The 17,899-nt window shown below is 36.7% G+C and overlaps 2 protein-coding genes and 1 pseudogene across 4 annotated transcripts; 2 read left to right on the top strand and 1 right to left on the bottom strand.

Annotated features, from left to right (window-relative positions):
* The first annotated feature begins 190 nt into the window (after positions 1-190).
* LOC121240014 (sister chromatid cohesion protein DCC1) lies at positions 191-2,827 on the top strand. 3 transcript variants are annotated; one of them, XM_041137446.1, is made up of 5 exons: positions 191-394; positions 520-890; positions 1,118-1,299; positions 1,363-2,289; positions 2,390-2,827. In XM_041137446.1, exons 2-5 carry the CDS (start codon positions 873-875, stop codon positions 2,490-2,492), a joined length of 1,230 nt encoding a protein of 409 aa, XP_040993380.1. In that variant the 5' UTR covers positions 191-394; positions 520-872; the 3' UTR covers positions 2,493-2,827. The 3 variants fall into 3 exon arrangements, with proteins under 3 accessions (XP_040993380.1, XP_040993381.1, XP_040993379.1); XM_041137447.1 differs by lacking the exon at positions 520-890 and having other exon boundaries at positions 1,119-1,299; XM_041137445.1 differs by lacking the exon at positions 191-394 and having other exon boundaries at positions 401-890.
* A 2,302-nt stretch (positions 2,828-5,129) lies between these two features.
* LOC121239425 lies at positions 5,130-8,802 on the top strand (annotated as a pseudogene).
* A 478-nt stretch (positions 8,803-9,280) lies between these two features.
* LOC121239209 (ribose-phosphate pyrophosphokinase 1) lies at positions 9,281-17,586 on the bottom strand. Its single transcript, XM_041136373.1, is given in 10 exon segments — positions 9,281-9,610; positions 9,773-9,932; positions 10,185-10,224; positions 10,227-10,265; positions 10,850-10,919; positions 14,325-14,492; positions 15,024-15,167; positions 15,772-16,020; positions 16,883-17,065; positions 17,189-17,586. Coding segments are annotated over 10 exon segments (1,233 nt in total). The 5' UTR covers positions 17,330-17,586; the 3' UTR covers positions 9,281-9,571.
* Positions 17,587-17,899: the final 313 nt, after the last annotated feature.

The following is a 17,899-nucleotide window of genomic DNA, read 5'->3' as shown; positions in this document are numbered from 1 at the left end:
TGAGATGTATGATGTTACGTGGGCATTGTAACTTTGCTGGGTTGGTGGATCAGTGGGTTTAGTCCGACCCAAACTAAATGGACTGCATTTGGGCCTACGTACCCGCCCGTTTTGCCACTCCAGCCCTAGTTCCATCCAGTGGCGGGAATAAGAATTAGAAAAGCCGCCAAAAAGAACGAGAAGAAGAAAGGAAAAAAATTAAAAATTAAAAATTAAAAAAGGAAAACAGAGCTATCAAAGCTATGGAGTTTTTGAACCTTTGGAGAGCGGAGCTTCACTTTTCTACGCCCTCACAACGTCTGAGACCCTAGCATCTGAAGCATACTAAGCACTAAGCAGCGACGTTGTCCGGCAAAGCTCTGAACAGATAAAACTGGGCAAACTTTTTCAAAACGTAAGTTCAAACTTTTTCTTATTATCTCCTTTGATTCAGATTTTCTTTTTCTTTTTGTGTGAAATCATTCATTGAAAAAACTGAACATACTTGTCAGGTAACTATTAGATTTTAATTTCTTCTAGATTTTTCTCCAGGTTGAACATGTGAATTGCCCGTTCATATTTTCTTCCTTCCGAATTCGCCTATCTGTAAACGTACTGTTTGGTTGCGGGGTAACCGTGGGAAAACCAAGATACAAAGAGAAACTGGCAACTTTTACTTGGTTGGTTTCAAATTTCGACATTTATTTTATTATTTTCAAAAAAGCGTCAATTGTTGTGTAACAGGAATTTATTGTGATCATAATGTGAGGGTTTGTTCGATTTAGGCCTGAAATCTGTACAAGGCCTCTAAATCCGAAGTGGATCCTTACAGTGATCATGTATATGCTTGTTGGCATCTGCTTATCAGTAGGATTGATGGTGGTCTCTTTTGAATGTTCATCCCATATCTTTTGGTATACTACTTGGGCCAATTATGACCATGACTGTTATATGTATTAGACTTTTTTCCAGGCATGTCTTTCATCTCATTGCATGTGTGTTCTATACTAATTTGTGGAGCATGAATAAGATATATTAAAAGAAGATTAAATTGGGCGGGAGATATTGTTTGCAATTGAGTATTTGTGGAGTATATTTTAACATAAATCTATTCTCACTTTGTTATCACAAATCCTAAGCGAGAGAAAGAGAGGCAGAGATGGAACAACCGCAGCTAGGTTGCAGTGGAGCAGAAGCAATTCTAAATCTACCACCCAGCTCTTCAATTTCTATTGCCTATCACCCTTTGTTTGGTCCTCATGATGATCTGATCCTCCTTGAGCTTGATGAGAAACTTCTCCCAGAGGTCCTCCAACAAAGGTAAGCTACTCCTGATTTCAAACTTCTCATAAATCTAATCTCATCTAAGGTGTCATTTTCCAGGATAACTTTAAGAGGACAACCTGATGAAGATGCAGTTCTTTGCACTAGGTCAAAAACTTATGCAGTGAAGTTTGTTGGGACTTCCAATTCGGTATTCCTTATACCCCCTTCTGATCAATCAGAATTTTGTGAAAATTCTTTGGATTGTATTGGGAAAGATTATGATCAACAAGTCGTTGCGTCTGTCATCAAAAGTGCACCTGGTAACATGGAGCTTGTTGAAGTTGCTCCAAGACTTGACAAGCTTAAGTTGCTTCTCTCTGTGAATCCTTATAGATTTGGGGAGGACATTGAAATGGAGGATTTAGAAGAGACAGAGAAAAGTTATACAGGACTGTATAAATGGGATGATCTCGTTGAACAGGTTCAAGCTAGTGATGAGGAACTGAGGTCTGCATTAAAGGCTCTTTCAGCGGTAGAGATCGGTGGTTATTGGAGAATTGTTGATGATAAGTACATGGACACGATTCTGAGCATGCTCTTACACGATTCAGTACTAAATGATTGGTCACTTGATTTACTTAATGAGGATGAAGTAGTGAGTATGCTGGAATCAGATGGGTTCCCTCAAAAACTTGCACGCCATTGTTTGCACGTTTACGGTACTAAGGTGGATGAGAATGTAGACAAACGTGTGTGGAGGTTGGATGAGAGGCGGGTATGCGTGCATTTTGCAAGAGAAATTCTGAAAGAAGGGAAGAGGAAAATGGATACTTTCATGGCGAAGTGGATGCAGAAGATTCCAGAAGGGATGCGAGCAAGTTTCGACATGTTGGAAGGTGAAGTTTTGACGGAGAGGCTTGGCGTCGAGACATGGGTTCGTGCCTTTAGTGTCTCTTCTCTGCCATTCTCACCTGCTGAGCGTTTCTCCATCCTTTTCAGAGAGCGGCCAAAATGGGAATGGAAGGATTTACTGCCATACATCAGGTTCAATTTTTTTTTCTTGTCATCGTTTCCCTCTCAATATACTCTTGGTTTTATTCGCAAGTAGTTTTGTTTAATTTCCTTGTTTAAATTTACTGTCCAGGGATCTGAAAGTACCTGGTCTTTCTTCAGAAGGTTTGCTTCTCAAATTCACTAGAAGAACACAACCGACCTTGGATGCAGAACCTGTTTTCAGTGCAAGATAGTTTGGACATGCTTCTTCGATTGGTATTTTTGGGTGTCCTCCATTGTTTGATTGGCTTGAAAGAAAAATGGAGTTGGAAGTAAAACTTGATTTATCTCAAGTGATTCAAGGTTGAGCTTTCTGAATTTTCTTATGCAGTAAGTTCCTGTTTAGTTTCTGTGCTGTGTAATTGTCATATATATCGCAGTATGCTAGAACTATTTGAAACAATTGTAATGTTTCAATGAATTAACCCTTGTGTTGCGGGGGCCAATTAAAGACAAATGATCATTAAATATGAATGATATAGGGGCCTGTATATTTAAAATCCCTAAATTCGGATGAAGATTTAGCAGCATATGATGAATCGGATTGCCAATCTATTTTCACATCGTTTAATACATACATAATAATCCAATGCCAGATTCTAAATTATTGTATAAAAGGTTATAAAAAAAGTTATATATTTATTAATTTCCGACAAACAATAATACACGGTCCATTATATAACAATTTAACTGTTATTATATATTAAAATATTAATATTTTTTATTATAGTTCAAAAATTTTGAGAAAACCTCAAGGCCGGAAGTTGCATTTTATATTTTTACACCCACCAACGAAAATGTGCCACGTAGGAGTTGCAAAAACTCCTTTTCTACACCTACATGCAGGAAAACCTTTCCACACTCATCAGCAACATTCCTCTCCCCTTCCTCTCGCAACAACGATTTCTTCTCCCTCTCCCTCCCCCTCCCCCTCCCTATCTACAATACCTCGACAAATGCCCAACGTCCTCGCCCTCTTGAAGTTCCAATCGGCCAGAAAAAAAAAAAAGAAAAAAAAAAAAAAAAAAAAAGAGCACGAAAACACAACCCAAACAACATGTTCGTTCAATAGCACTATCTATACAGAAATGCTCAAAATGTTCATTCTGATTCTCTCTCATTTATTGTTCAAAAATAGAAATTATTATTTATTTTCTTTTAGAGAAAATTTGTATATGCATTGCTTGCTCACGATAATAATGGAGGGTGTTTCTGTATCAGAACTGGGAAGAAACAAAAGGAAGAACTAATGTACAAAGAATTTATAAAAATCCTAAAAGCCCTTTCCATTTCATCGAAAATATATAAACAACAACTAGTAAGTAATTTCATTAACAACGAAAACCCTAAACACTTTTTTATTATTGAATTTAACATGCACACAGTTCATCTTGAGCCTATGACCTCCTTTTCGTCCAAAACGTACGAGGGAAGGAGCTGATATTTGAGCAAGTTGAATATCAAAATTCGAAACCAAATTAAAAGGGAGATCGATTGAGGGGAGAGGGAGAGCACTTATGCACCTGTGGGGTGAGAAAGAGAGTTCAAGCTGAGAGAGAGAGAGAGAGGCGACTGAGGTGGAGAAACAAAAATGGGGAGGGGAAGGGTCTGAAGGTTACAGGATTTATTTGTCTATAATCAAATTTATTTTGCATTCACTACAAAACCATACGTGTCATGTGTTTATTGAATGGTGTAAATCTACCATTCTCACCCGTCCGGCTCCTAGCTTTACTCAAAAATTTAATACTTGCAGCAATTCAAAATAAACAAAATAATAATATTTTATATTCAGTTGTAAACAAAGTGTAATACAGTTAGTCTTATATCATTTTCGTTGTAGTAATTTATTAACTGGAAAATGATAAAATAACTACTCATTTACAATTTTTCTACAACCTTCTAATTATAAAATATTATTTTTTAAATATTTATTTTAATTTTAATTTTGATTTGATGTGTTTAAAATTAAAAAACAATCATGACTCCTCCCTCCCTCAAAACGTCACTCAAACGGAGAATCCTCCAGATCAAACGTTAAAACGAGAGAAGTTGGCGGAACTCTCTGTCATCGATCGACATCCATAAAAGCTTGAGTTCCAATTACGGGCATCAACAAGAATCCTTACGTACGTACCATTACTTATCTATATTTGGCGGAGTCTGGCCTGTCTCTGATCCGTTCTTTTTCACTTTTTAATACTACGCTTACGTACGTCGTTCCAATTTACAAAATGACTGCATTCATTTGAAGAAAAAAGGATCGTTGAGCTCTTAGCCGGAGTAACTCACCTTCTTGTCATGATCCATACTCCTGTACTATAACCACGCTTTTTTGCCGAAGAGAGGAGGCCAAACACTTTAATGAAAAGTTCTCTGTCCCATCCACACATTCGATCAATCGATCCATCGGAGCTTGTTCACTAGCAAAAATACACGCTTTTCCGATTCGTTTTGTTGTCTAAATGGACTTCTGCCTTCTGGAATCTGAGCATCACAAGTTTCCTTGACATTTTTCTTGAAGGATATAAGCAAGATCCTAATAAAAAAAAACTTTTAAGTATAGATATTAGTAATAGTAAGGAAAATAGGAGTTACATATATATATATATGTGTAACAGTCTCTTTTAATCAGCATGTTGGTTACAGTCTTCTCTATCACGTAGTACTGTGTCTTATAAGTAGTCAAATGTGACATGATATATACTCCGTCCAATGGTGGAGTTAGTCTTCTCAGCAAATGAAGAATTCAATGATGAAGAAAAGCCTGTCAATACATAGAGCAATTATATATATGTTGCATGCTAATTACAAGCTAGGTTGAAAATTTCATGAATTGTAATAGTTAGCCTCTAAGTAAAAATGAGATCAGTGTCCTCTATGCAGGTTCATTTGCTTAATTCTATACTGTTTTATTGTTTCTTCTTGTCTTCCCAAGACCATCATAAGGACTAACAACATTACTTCAATGCATAGTTGGTATTTTTAATTTTTTTGTGTTCAGTCCTTCGCTTATCGCGAGCAACCTGGCTAATACAATTACATTACAAAGCTTGGCAACGTTGAGTTCAGCTCTGTCATACTTCTAAAGTGTTTCCTCTCCCTCTTTTACTTTTCTTTCCACTGGCTAACTCTTGGTTAATCTGAAGGTGGTTCATGCTAGTGAATGTCCTTCTCACATTCATTATTGGCTCAGCTCTTGCATGGATGCTCATAAAAATCACTAGAGCTCCCCAAGATCTGCGAAGCCTAATCATTGGTTGCTGTGCTGCAGGTAGACAAAGATCCAAATAAACTCTTTATAGGGGCATATTTTCATATGAATCCTCCATTGTGGGCATAAATTAAGCGTTATTATGGCTAACCACGCAAAACAATACTATTGCATCATAACAGTTTTAATATGGCACAGATATCCTGCAGGACAAAGGATAGTGAGATCCTTATCCTCAGCATGATTTAAAATTGGGGAAATTCAAAACTTCTTTTTAATAATCAATCTGAAGTAAAGACTTAAAAAGACGACTACCATAACACTTATAGTACTGGGTTTCTCGTTTTCAAATTTTCACTGACTAATAAAGGCATTCATAATTATAACTGCTATATATTGAACATTCAACCTTGACAATATCCGGCACTCCTGGAAGTACATGACTCTTAGAATTAGTTGAGCCACAAGTTTTACATTTGCATCTTTTCCCTGTTTTATGCACCAATTTATATGTATTAGTGGTGCTTATCCATCATTATATTTAGGGGAGATTGTTCTGTGCAGGAAATTTAGGAAACTTGCCCAGCAGTGATCTGTAAGGAGGAAAATAGTCCATTTGGAGACTCCTCCGTTTGCTCTACAGATGGAGAGGCTTATGCTGTGCTTTCTATGGCGGTAATAGTCCATTGTTCTCACTCTACAATCTCCAAAATCAATGAATGTCACAGTAAGAACAACAGGCTGTGAATGATAAATGTTGCAGTGCCTCCACTGGTAGTTCATCTGTATGATTCAGTTGATAGGCGCCATCTTGGTTGAGATGTTAGTAACAAACTACATCAATAGCCCAGGCTCTTCTGAAACGGGCTAATTTTTGTAAGACGTCTTACAGCTCCAACAATGTCTGGACCATTTTTAATGATCTACAGTAAGGGAAAACGCTTCTAGAGAAGCCCCATATATGTATTCAGAGATTTGCACAGAAGTGTTTCTTCCTTCAACTGGTTGCACGAGCTCAGAGGTATACATGGATCAAGTTAAAGTCCCTTTTACTGGGTCTGAGTGAAAAGCAAAGGTTTCTTCTAGTATGTTGTGTTCTCCTTTTTATAGTATTCGAAAGATAACTTCCCACAAACTTTAATTCCACTCAATATCATGATCAATACAATCACTGGAGGCAAAGAAAACTAATCCTAACATAGAACATTCTACTCAGTAAACAGGTAAATGCCTGTATTAAGATAAGGGAACCCTAAGAAGAAGGGTGACACATGTTAAGGTCATAAAGAACATATATAGCTTCAATGTAGAAGATCGAGGGCATAAAATAGTTGGTCTTTATTAACTTTTGTATGGTTGAATGGGACATCATACTCTCATGTCCCAGAATGGCTACATGCATGCTTTATTGGTAAGAAATGACATCTCATAATGATATGAAACCATTCATTATTCTAATAGAGTAACGGATGGCAAATCTTGGTAAATTAAGAAGCACATTTCTTGTTTATTCAGGTTAAGAATGCCTAAGCATTCATTGTCATATAACAATCGGCCTTTAAGGTTAAATTCCAAAACTTGGGTTAATGATATTTTCTTGACTAATTTCCAGTTGTTATTAGCAGAACTCATGCAGTCTACCTTTATAATATTAGCTAGATTTACTTTTGTTAGGCTGTTTTCTACTGAATATCTTTGCTAGTTAAGGCAACCAAGTTGTTTTTACCCCCTTCTATTATCTCCTTGAATAAAATAATTCTTCTGATAGGTCACATTGCTGGAGAAGACTATGCTGCAACTAAAGAAGCTTACCGGGCACATTGACCTCAAAAAATTGTTTGCACCATCTATAATCGCAGCGGTATGCTCATAGTACCTGTTCTGTTCAGCAAAAACTGTCTTTGAGCTCATGTCATGATCTGTATGGTCCCTTTTCCTTCCATAATCTCTTTAAAGGTGTTAGTTCAAATATTAAAGAAAAACTAGACGATCTGGGCAATCTACTCCATCTCGACCTCGAGTTGAAAAGACCTTCATGCCAAAATGTTTCTTCGAAACTTGAATATATAATCCTTCACTTAATGGAGAATGAGATAATTCAGACTTAATGAAGACTAATGCTCTACTGCCACAGTCATTTCCAATGCTCCACATAATCACTTTATTTATTTATTAATTTATTTGAAGTACTCTCTTAATTATTGTGTATATGCTCATAAAATTAATATGCTTATTTTTACTTCTATAGACTATTGGGTTTATCATCGCAGTAGTCTCTTCTATACGAAAGGCACTGATTGGTGATGATGCTCCTCTTCGTGCGGTCTACAGCTCCACGAGTTTGTTAGGGTATGGATCCTACCTCTTAGCCATATAGTTCCTCCTTAGTTCTCCGAGCAAGTTAACACTGCGTAAAACCCACACGCACAGAGTCCCAATTTGGTCTGGTTTACACTTCCCATGCAGCTTTTTTTTCCATGATCTAGAAGGTTGCATTGAATCCTTCTAGTTCTTTTCTCTTCTACAGGGAAGCAGCAATACCATCTATGACACTGATAATTGGAGCAAACCTTCTTGGAGGTAATTACTTTACACTGGTTCTAATATTTGTTATTTGTACCTTGGGTTGGCATGGCTAGATTATCATCCCTTCATGAATGTCCCATGAAAGGCTTCTAATATTAAAGTCGTTTATAGAAACATTTTTTTTTCCTTCTACGGGTCTAAAATGTACTGGAATAGGTCCATCATTGATCATAGGGATTATTGCAATTCGGTACGTGATATTGCCTTCACTGGGTATTGTGATTGTTAAGGCTGCAAACCATTTTGGCATGGTGGGATCAGATCCATTATATCAGTTTACATTGATGCTTCAGTATGCTCTTCCACCTGCAATTAACGTAGGTATGCATATGCTTACTAGTTTTTCGTTTCTGTTTGACTATGTGAAAGCCCCTGTTTGAAACCTTTATACCTAGTGCTTCTTGGCAACATATAGAAGAAATCCAGACTGAACTTTCTAACATCTCGAGTTCAGATGGTTCAGTTTGAAGTATTGAGAACCTAACTAATACTCACTAAACTCTAAGCTTGAGCAGTGAGCACCTTAATACTCGACTAAACTTGGCTTGACTCATGGTCAGTCAAAAGCTATGTCCTGAACATTGCAGGTACCATTTCTCAGTTGCTGAGAGAAGGAATGCTCTTTCATTATGCTATGGACGTACATTGTTGTGGCATTCTCTCTAACGCTGTGGTCTACCATCTTCACGTGGCTTGTTTCTTAATTTGGTTGCTTATTTCATTGTTTTGATGGCCTAACGATCATCATTACAAGGCAAGCACGGCGACATCCAGATAGCCACCTACTTCTTTATCATTCCTCTGTACCAACATTATGTACTATTGCCTGTAACGAAATCAACAACCAAATATTCCTCCAATGATATTATTTGCTTAATTTATCAAATTGTAACCCTACTATTATCATTTATTTTATATGTTAATTCACTAGCCCTCGCACAAATTTAACATGCCACCGAAATAGATTAAGTTTTTTTTTTTTTTTCATTTTTTAGACTCCAAATGCAGACCCAAAAGTTCCTCCGGCGGCCAGGAATCACGAATTAAACACTGTATAAGCTAATCAAACAAAAAAATAAAAATAAAACCGAGCCAGCGATATTTGAACATTATCCACTGAAACTCGAGAATTAAAAGTGGTAATAAATAAAATAAAATCAGGGATAGTTCGCAACTTTGAGATCGTCAGTAATCCAATTATCATTATCTGAATATAAGGCATTCATAGCCACTTTCTCAAGAAATAATAAAAGTTGGGAGTATTCAGATCTAAGAATCCATGAAAACCTACAGAAGGTTGGATTCAAGCTATTAAAAAGAACCTATCCATAAACCTCGACTAAAACCTTTAGAAACAAGCTGAAAAGCAGAGGTGCTCTCACTATTACATTTTGAGTTTACTATTCATTTGTGTTTGTAACAAGACAGCTAGCAACAGCAACGAATGCAGCGAAATGCAGTCCACGTAAATCATCAGTCGATACCCAAACTGGAATAAGATTCAAAGCCACCCTGACAATCAGAAAAACTCAAAATGAAATTACTCTCAATACCATAAATCAGACCATTAAAAAACCTTCTTTTAGGTTCGAATGCTAATATCCTCAAATGATCCAAGTTAGAAAAGAATACGACATGGACAAGTACTATGGTTTAGAGAGAGATGCTACTTACAGAGCAGTCATCATGAACACGCCATATGGTTTCCCCAAGGAGGTTTGCTACTGATAAGACTGTTAGCTGAGGAAAATAGTTTTGCTCCAACAACGGAATCGTATTTGTTATGATCACCTCTTGAAACAAACCACTCGATAACCTCTCAATTGCGGGAGGACTGCAAACAGAAAAACAGTGCAATAAATTGAATGTTAACAACATACAAAAATATTGATTGCATCTATCAAATTCCAAAAATTCCTATTTGATAGTTTCTTCTTCTTCTTCTTCTTCTTCTTCTTCTTCTTCTTCTTCTTTTTTAAGTATATTCGTCTAGAGTGTCAGCCAATTTGAAGTTTCTGCTGACATTTTCTTTTACAATATGCCAGGATGAATAAAAGAGAATATTCATGTAGAAAGATCCATATACCTAAAAACAGCATGTGTACTGCATGCATAGACTTCCCTGGCCCCTCTTGGTGCAAAAGAGCTGCACCTTTGGAAATAGTCCCTGTAACCCACCAGACACAGTTACACAGATAACAAAGAAAAGCAACAATAATTAAGACCTAAGAAAATATGAGCAATCAGGTCAATCTCCAGATAACTAAATACACTGCCAGTAATGCCATCGTAATCACTATTAGCATGCCACTACCATTATTATCTTCACCACATCACTATAATATCGCCACCCCGTTCAATATGTCATTGTTGTGTCTGATATAATCATGCCTCTGCTCCCACAACCTTATTTTGACCACCCTACATAGTTCCAGGTTTCATAAATTTTGTAAACAAGATGAAAATAATTAATGTTCTGTATATTTCTTGTTCTGATCCTCAACTCCACCCCCCGCCCCCCGCCCAGAGAGAGAGAGAGAGAGAGAGAGAGAGAGTGGAGGAGAGAGGGAGATAAAAAGTATTTCTGTGAAAAATGTCCACCTATGTCATTTAACTATACAGGTGATGGATTCTCTAGAAAAATATTTTTTCCATAACAATCAAGAATTTTAAGACTGCCACGTCTAATTATTTACTTTTAGTGATCATTGTCTAACCCATAAAGGCAGAAGTGAGGGCATAAAGACACACCCGCTGTGTCGATCATGTCATCCACCATTACTGCTACTTTTCCCTTCACATCACCTATGAGATTCATCACCTGCAAGATGACATTCACCATATGTTTCAGGATCTGAAGATGGCTGTTCAGAATGGTCCTTGTCCTTTTTCCTTTTGATTTTTAGGTGCATTTCCTGTATGCCCTTTGTTTATTTGGGCAGTGCTCTCATAGCTTTCCATTAATATTATTTTTGATAAATAATGTAATCTCATTAATAATTCTTAACCTATACAAAAAATTTTGAAAGGTATCAAACAAGAGGATAACCTAGAAAATTTTCATAAGAACAACTATTCTTTGCATAAAATCATAATTACCCACCCAAGACCCTACTTTGGCAGGATCACCTCTCAGGGTAATGACCTTAAAAGAATTTTTAGTTTATTTCATTAAAGAAATGGGATGTGTCTCATTGCAGCAAACAAGAAAGTAGAAGTAGACTTGGAAATCTGGAGCATTTTGGTTCAGATCTCGAAAATTTGGCTCATGTAGAAAGTCAACAAAAATATGCATGTGGGCATGAAATAATCATACAACATGCAATTGTTAGAAAATAACACAATTGAAGCTTATACACAAATATAGTTATAGAACAGAGGTCCAACTTCCTCACTTGAGCATGGCACACGGGTTTTTTTTTTTTTTTCAACAAAAAGAAAAAAGCACAAGGATGGATCTCAAGTAAGCCAAATCAGAGGGGATATCGTCCAAAAATTCCTAAAATAATTACAACTATCCATGTCATCATTAAACTTTCTTGTCAAATCAATTTCACAATATTTTTCTTTCATTTCTTATTAATATATTTTTTTATATGTAAAAATAAAATTTATTGATACTTCCAGAGAAATGGGTGAAGCCCACGTACACAACAAGTATACAAGAGAGAACACCCTGTTAAGAGCTAAGCCAATTAAGTTCTATTGTAGATATCTTATTGATATTTGAACCTAATTTATTCTAAATGTATTTTTAAAGCATAGCATTGAGAAACGTTTGGAAACTGAAAATGGAAACCTTAAACAGTAAAAGTTACATTAAAATTTAAATCAGATAAACACATGAGGGCATAGTAAACTGCATAGAGGAAAGAACACTTTTTTTCCCCAACATACCTCATATTTCATTGAGGCAACATGTAACATATGAGCTTTAGGAATTTTTCAACAAGATAAAAACGAAGTAGAGAGATCAAGGGCACGTTTGGACACTTAGATAACTTCTCATATTTCTTTCCCAAACATCACTCAACTACAAAACACTTTTCAAGTTTAAATCTTCAACATTTTCACCTTGTAGTCGAACATAGAGAGAGAGAGAGAGAGAGAGAGAATGAATTCGTACCTTCATTAACATTTAACTTCCTATACATACTACATACAAATGACCATTGTACATTCCTAAACTATACTAATTACAACCGTGTCCTCTAACACTCCCCTCAAGCTGGGGCATATATATCATATAAACCTAGCTTGGAACAAATAAGCTTTAACCGACTACAATACAGTGGTTTGGAAAACATATCTGCAAGTTGATCAGCAGACTTCACAAATGGTATAGAAATGTCACCACTTAGTATCTTATTCCGAATGAAGTGACAATCAATCTCAATGTGTTTAGTCCTCTCATGAAATACAGGATTAGATGCAATATGCACTGCAGCTTGGTTATCACAAAGTAACTAAGGAGGGACAGGAGTTGGAAACCCAATCTCTTGAAGAAAGTGTTGCAACCATGTCAACTCACTAGTAGTGTGAGCCATTGCTCTGTATTCGGCTTCTGCACTAGACCAAGCTACTACTGTTTGGTTCTTACTCTTCCATGTACCCAAGTTACCTCCCACAAATGTACAATATCCAGTAGTTGATCTTCTATCTGAAGGAGATCTAGCCCAATCAGCATCTGAAAAAACTTCATTCTAAGGTATCCATTTGGTCTATACAATAGTCCAAGGCCAGGAGATCGCTTAAGATAATGAAGAATATGGATTATAGCATCCCAATGTGAGACCCTAAGCATTTGTAGAAATTGGCTCACTACACTCACTGCATAAGAGATATCAGGTCTGGTGAATGGCATTGGATCAACCAAGTGAGTACGACGAAGACCCTTGCCTTTCAAAAGCATTTCAACAGATTTTGACCACAACATATAGTTTTTCCCATTCAATTTCACCAAAGTCATAGGCATGCTAATGTTTGGTGCAAGAGACATTGACTCAAATTTAGTTGTCATGGAGAAAAGTATCATAACAATTCAACTTGGAGACAAGAATCCACACAAAATATGAAATATGGATGAAAACTTGGGAGACAATCTGGAAAAGTAGAAACTCAGATTAAAAACCCAAATTTTGGATCTGTATTGGTCAAAACAAGCATGTACCGGCCGAAACAAGCAAGTATCGGTTCAGAATCGGTCTATATCGGGTCTAAACTGCTCTGTTTCGGGTCCGAACCACTCTGTTTTGGGTCTGAACCGGGTTGTATCGGGTGTGTTTCAGGTATTGCCAGTACCGGCTTCAAAAAACAACCCTAAATTGGAATAAGATATCCTAAACGAGGATAACTTATCCTAAACAGGAATAAATTTACCGTATACCTGTTACTAAACGGACGTTATTCTCGATAGAGATAAGAACTTACTCCAGATTGGAGGCATACGTAGTCGAGGATAGGATAATCGATACCTGCAACCAAACACTCCGAGACGTCGATGTCAATAGCGATAAACAAGGCTACCGGCAGCTGATGACGACAGGAGACTCACCAGTGTCCACAGAAAAAGCTGACAATCTCGATTCCGGTGCCTAGTACCGGAGACGACACCTGAGGTCACCGGAAACAGTTTGAAACAGCTAACGGCCGCCAATGACGAAGAGGACAACGGCCACTAACCACCACAGACAACGACGGTGATACCACAACTCCGTCGCACAACCACCACTAACTCCGTCGCACAACCACAACCATCACTAGCTCCGTCGCACAACCACCACTAGCTGACTACACTTTGCTCTGATACCATGTAGTCGAACATAGAGAGAGAGAATGAATTCGTATCTTTATTAACATTTAACTTCTTATACATACTACATGCAAATGACCATTGTACATTCCTAAACTATACTAATTACAACCATATCCTCTAACACACCTAATCATTATCCAAACACAAAACTCAATACAACTTTCCCAAACTTCCAAACAAAAAAAAAAAAAAAAATACAACTTTTTTAAATTTCAAAACAAAAAATAATATTAAAAAATTATATGCAAACAATTTTTTAACTTTATAATATTTTTATTCCAACTTTTTCTCTCCCCTTTCCCAAAATCCAATAAAACATCTTAACTCAAACCATTTCACTACTATTCACATAATTATGAGATACATCAAGTGTCCAAATGAACCCTAAATTTAAATTACTGTAGGTCCTACCTCTGCGACGTTGTGGCCATGACGCCTTTTATCTACAATGGCAAGAGGTGCATCAGATAACTTTTTTGCAAAAGCACGAGCTCTAGCAACTCCACCAACATCTGGCGAGACCACTACTAGATCATCAAAGCATATAGACTTGCTGGCAAGGTAATCAAGTATAACAGGCTGGAGATGCACAAACAAAAAAATATAACAATTGATCAAATAACTTATAAGGTTCCTGACAAACGTTTCTAAAGATCACACATGCAAGTATGCAGTGAGACTGATGCAGTTGAGAGAGCCAACGAACTTACGTATCTTCAATCTATAATTAAGGAAGGCACTCGAGAGAAACAAAAGAAGTCCCTCTGGATGCTAAATCAAGTAGGGTCCAATTATTAACAGAACTTAAAAAGCCAAAGTGGATTTTCTTTGATAATTGAGAATCAACTATCTTGAATGATTCACAATCTTCTAAAAAAAGAAACTCTATGAGGTTATTTTTGGGAATTTAAATTGAATGTAAAGTAACGACATTTATGGTGGAAGGGACCTAAATATTCTCTTTTGGCTTTTTCAGTGAAGCCAAACTTTATCTTGATTGTACTTGACTTCAGGTAGCTGTGTCAGGGACAGGACATCCTTGTCAAACTCAAGCACCCTTGTCTATGTATAATATATATAGATGAAATGCAAGTAGCATGAGTTTCTTACCTGACCATATACATGATCTACTGGAATATCAAAATAGCCCATGGACTGCCCTGAATGGAGATCACAAGCAAGAACACGGTTTGCACCTGCTTCTGTAATCAAATTAGCCACTAGTTTGGCAGCAATGGATTCACGCCCTTGAGTCTGAAAGGACAACACTTGGAAATTGTGTAAAATAAACTTGAACTCAATAAAGAGTAATTTTAAATATCAGCATTGACTACAACCAGCTCCAGCAGAACTTACACAAAATGCAAACTCAGAAGCTAATGATTATCTTATGATTCTTTTGTAACAACACTTCATTCAACAATTTATCTTTTTTGATAAGTAAACTTCTTTCACCAATTTACGCTCTTTACAATTTCCTACTTGGTAGCAGATCAAGTTTTTCTTCAGACTTCACAATGTCAATTAAATTATAATTTGGGAAATGGATACTTAAAAGCAAAAATACACTAGCAATTGAATTAATCACTGATAAGTGATGTAATCAGGACCTAACTGCAAGTTATGAATGCCATGAAACCATACCATCATATTTATATGATTCTAAGGCCTGATCTACTACAGGAAGAAGATTGTCAAAACCAGATCCATGAGAAGTGTACAGCAATAGTTCTTCATCCAGACATCTGGTGAACAATTTCAACTAGTATTGATACACAGAAAAGCATGTTTCCACATGACACTTGATCTAAAATTAGATGAGTTCACTTTTGAGATTCTTTGCTAATTACTCAGTCACCTTTCTATCAGCCCTGGCATATCCAAAATACGGAATCACTGCAGTAATATTTTTAGCTGATGCCCTTCGACAAGCATCGATCATTATCAGAAGCTCCATAAGATTTTCATTTGCGGGAGGACATGTGGGTTGCACAAGATAGACATCACACCCTCTGACACTCTCTTGCAACTGAACATATATCTCGCCATCAGCAAAACGTTTTATCTTAATCTTTCCAAGCTCCAGACCCATGTAGCATGCTATTTCCTATCGAATTCACAAAGATGCATCGTGAATAGGTACATACCAAATATCTACATAATAATTCAGATATTTTTTCAAAAAATAGTTAAACAATAAAATATCATATTATAGAGGAAAGAAATCCAAAAGCATCAACTGATATATTCTTTAATACGGGGATTTGCTATATTCCCCACCTCCAGGTGAAGGACAGCTTGATGCCTCCTTTATTTGGTCAAACATTCCTTTATCTCTCTAATCCAAAGATTCGAAAATAAAAAGAAAAAATATCTATTACAAAAAATAATATTCACGAAACACCGCCATCTATTACCAGCAAGCTTCTTTAAACATCATCTCTCCTCAACATCTCCACCCCAACTCTCACAGTGTTTGATTTTAATAAAATCAACTAGTTATTGTGCAATTACAATTCAACGAATTCTATCCTGCAGTATAGAATTGTGATAATCTGATTCATTGCAGTCGTAACGTTAGGAAGTTGCTAATAGTTCCTATGTAATCAAAGAAATAACGACAAAGACATCAAAGGACAAAAAAAAAAGCAGCTGTGGATGTGCACTAACGAACATTCAGTGATGTGCAGTATTTATTTTTATATGATGATGGAAATATTCAGCAACAATCGCAAAATTTATGGTGCCGTTTTCATAATTCTATTCCTGAAACACCTTTCGGACCAATCCCTAATCGCCCTAAACCTAAACCATTCTACATTGAATTGTAACGCAAAGCCCACACTGCAGCTTCGGGAAGAAGGTATATATATACACCTACTGATAGGATGAAAAAACGAAAAAAAAAAAATTATTCCAATGACGTTACATAAAGAAATGAGATTATGCTACAGAACCGCAAAGTTTACCTGAGAAAGTGCGGGATTGGCCGTGCCGGAGAATAGCCGGAGCCGAGTGTCACTCTTTTCTGGCGCATCTTCCAAGCGGGCTGTGTTCGCAGCTAATCGACTCGGAATTGGCAGTTCACTGCTAAGAATTGGAATGCAGGGCCTCCCGTTCTCATACTTCAAAGGCTCCACCAAACTACACTTCTGAAAAAGTATAACAGGAATTCTCAATTCTCTGGAAATCATTTCCCAATACAAAGGAAAACGAGAAAAACCGATTCCAAGACTGCATTTAGAGAAAAGCAAGAAAGAAGCAGCGATTCTTACGAAGCAGTTTTGGGAGGCTGGGATGCGAGTGCTGGAGTTGTTTGGGAAGAAATTCAAGTTCAAACTCCGAGAGCGTAGAGAAGAACGAGAAGTGAGCAACGAAGCTATGGATGATGAGCAAGATTGAAACAGAGAAGACATGTTTCTTCCCTTTCTCCGATCCTTCCGAACTTCAAAAAGAGCAAAAGAAAAGCTAGGTAATTTGAAATTTTCTTCAGATGATTTGCTTCATTTCCGAGAAGAGAACAGAGCAGAGCAGGGTTTAACGAATTTCAGGCTGGGCCTCATCCATTCAATTTCCGTCTCTTATGATATTTTTCCATTGCTGCCTCGGAGAACAACCACCACACCCCAAAAGTTAATGTTAATTAACTCACTACAGTGTACCCAACTCATTATTTTCCGTCAAATAGCTTACAAATATTTATGAGTTTTCCATTATCTATCACTTTTTTTTTTCTCTCTCTATCTCTTTCTGATTTAGGATACAACATAAATTTTTATGGATTTTGATCGGACTTTTTAAAATTGGAGATTAGGAAACTATTATCATTTTTTTCTAGATTTACAAGATCTTCTAATTTCTTAGAAAAAACACGATTTTGCCGAGCTTTTTTAATTTTGGTAAATCTTAATAGATATTTTCGGATAATGTACAATTTATTGAGAATAGTTTAGAACTAAGTATACATAAACGATAAATACGTAAAA

This window comes from Juglans microcarpa x Juglans regia, chromosome 7D, assembly GCF_004785595.1.
Source record: "Juglans microcarpa x Juglans regia isolate MS1-56 chromosome 7D, Jm3101_v1.0, whole genome shotgun sequence".
Lineage (NCBI taxonomy): Eukaryota > Viridiplantae > Streptophyta > Magnoliopsida > Fagales > Juglandaceae > Juglans > Juglans microcarpa x Juglans regia.
The sequence above is the reverse complement of the archived record's forward strand: the minus strand, read 5'-3'. Positions and strand labels throughout refer to the sequence as shown.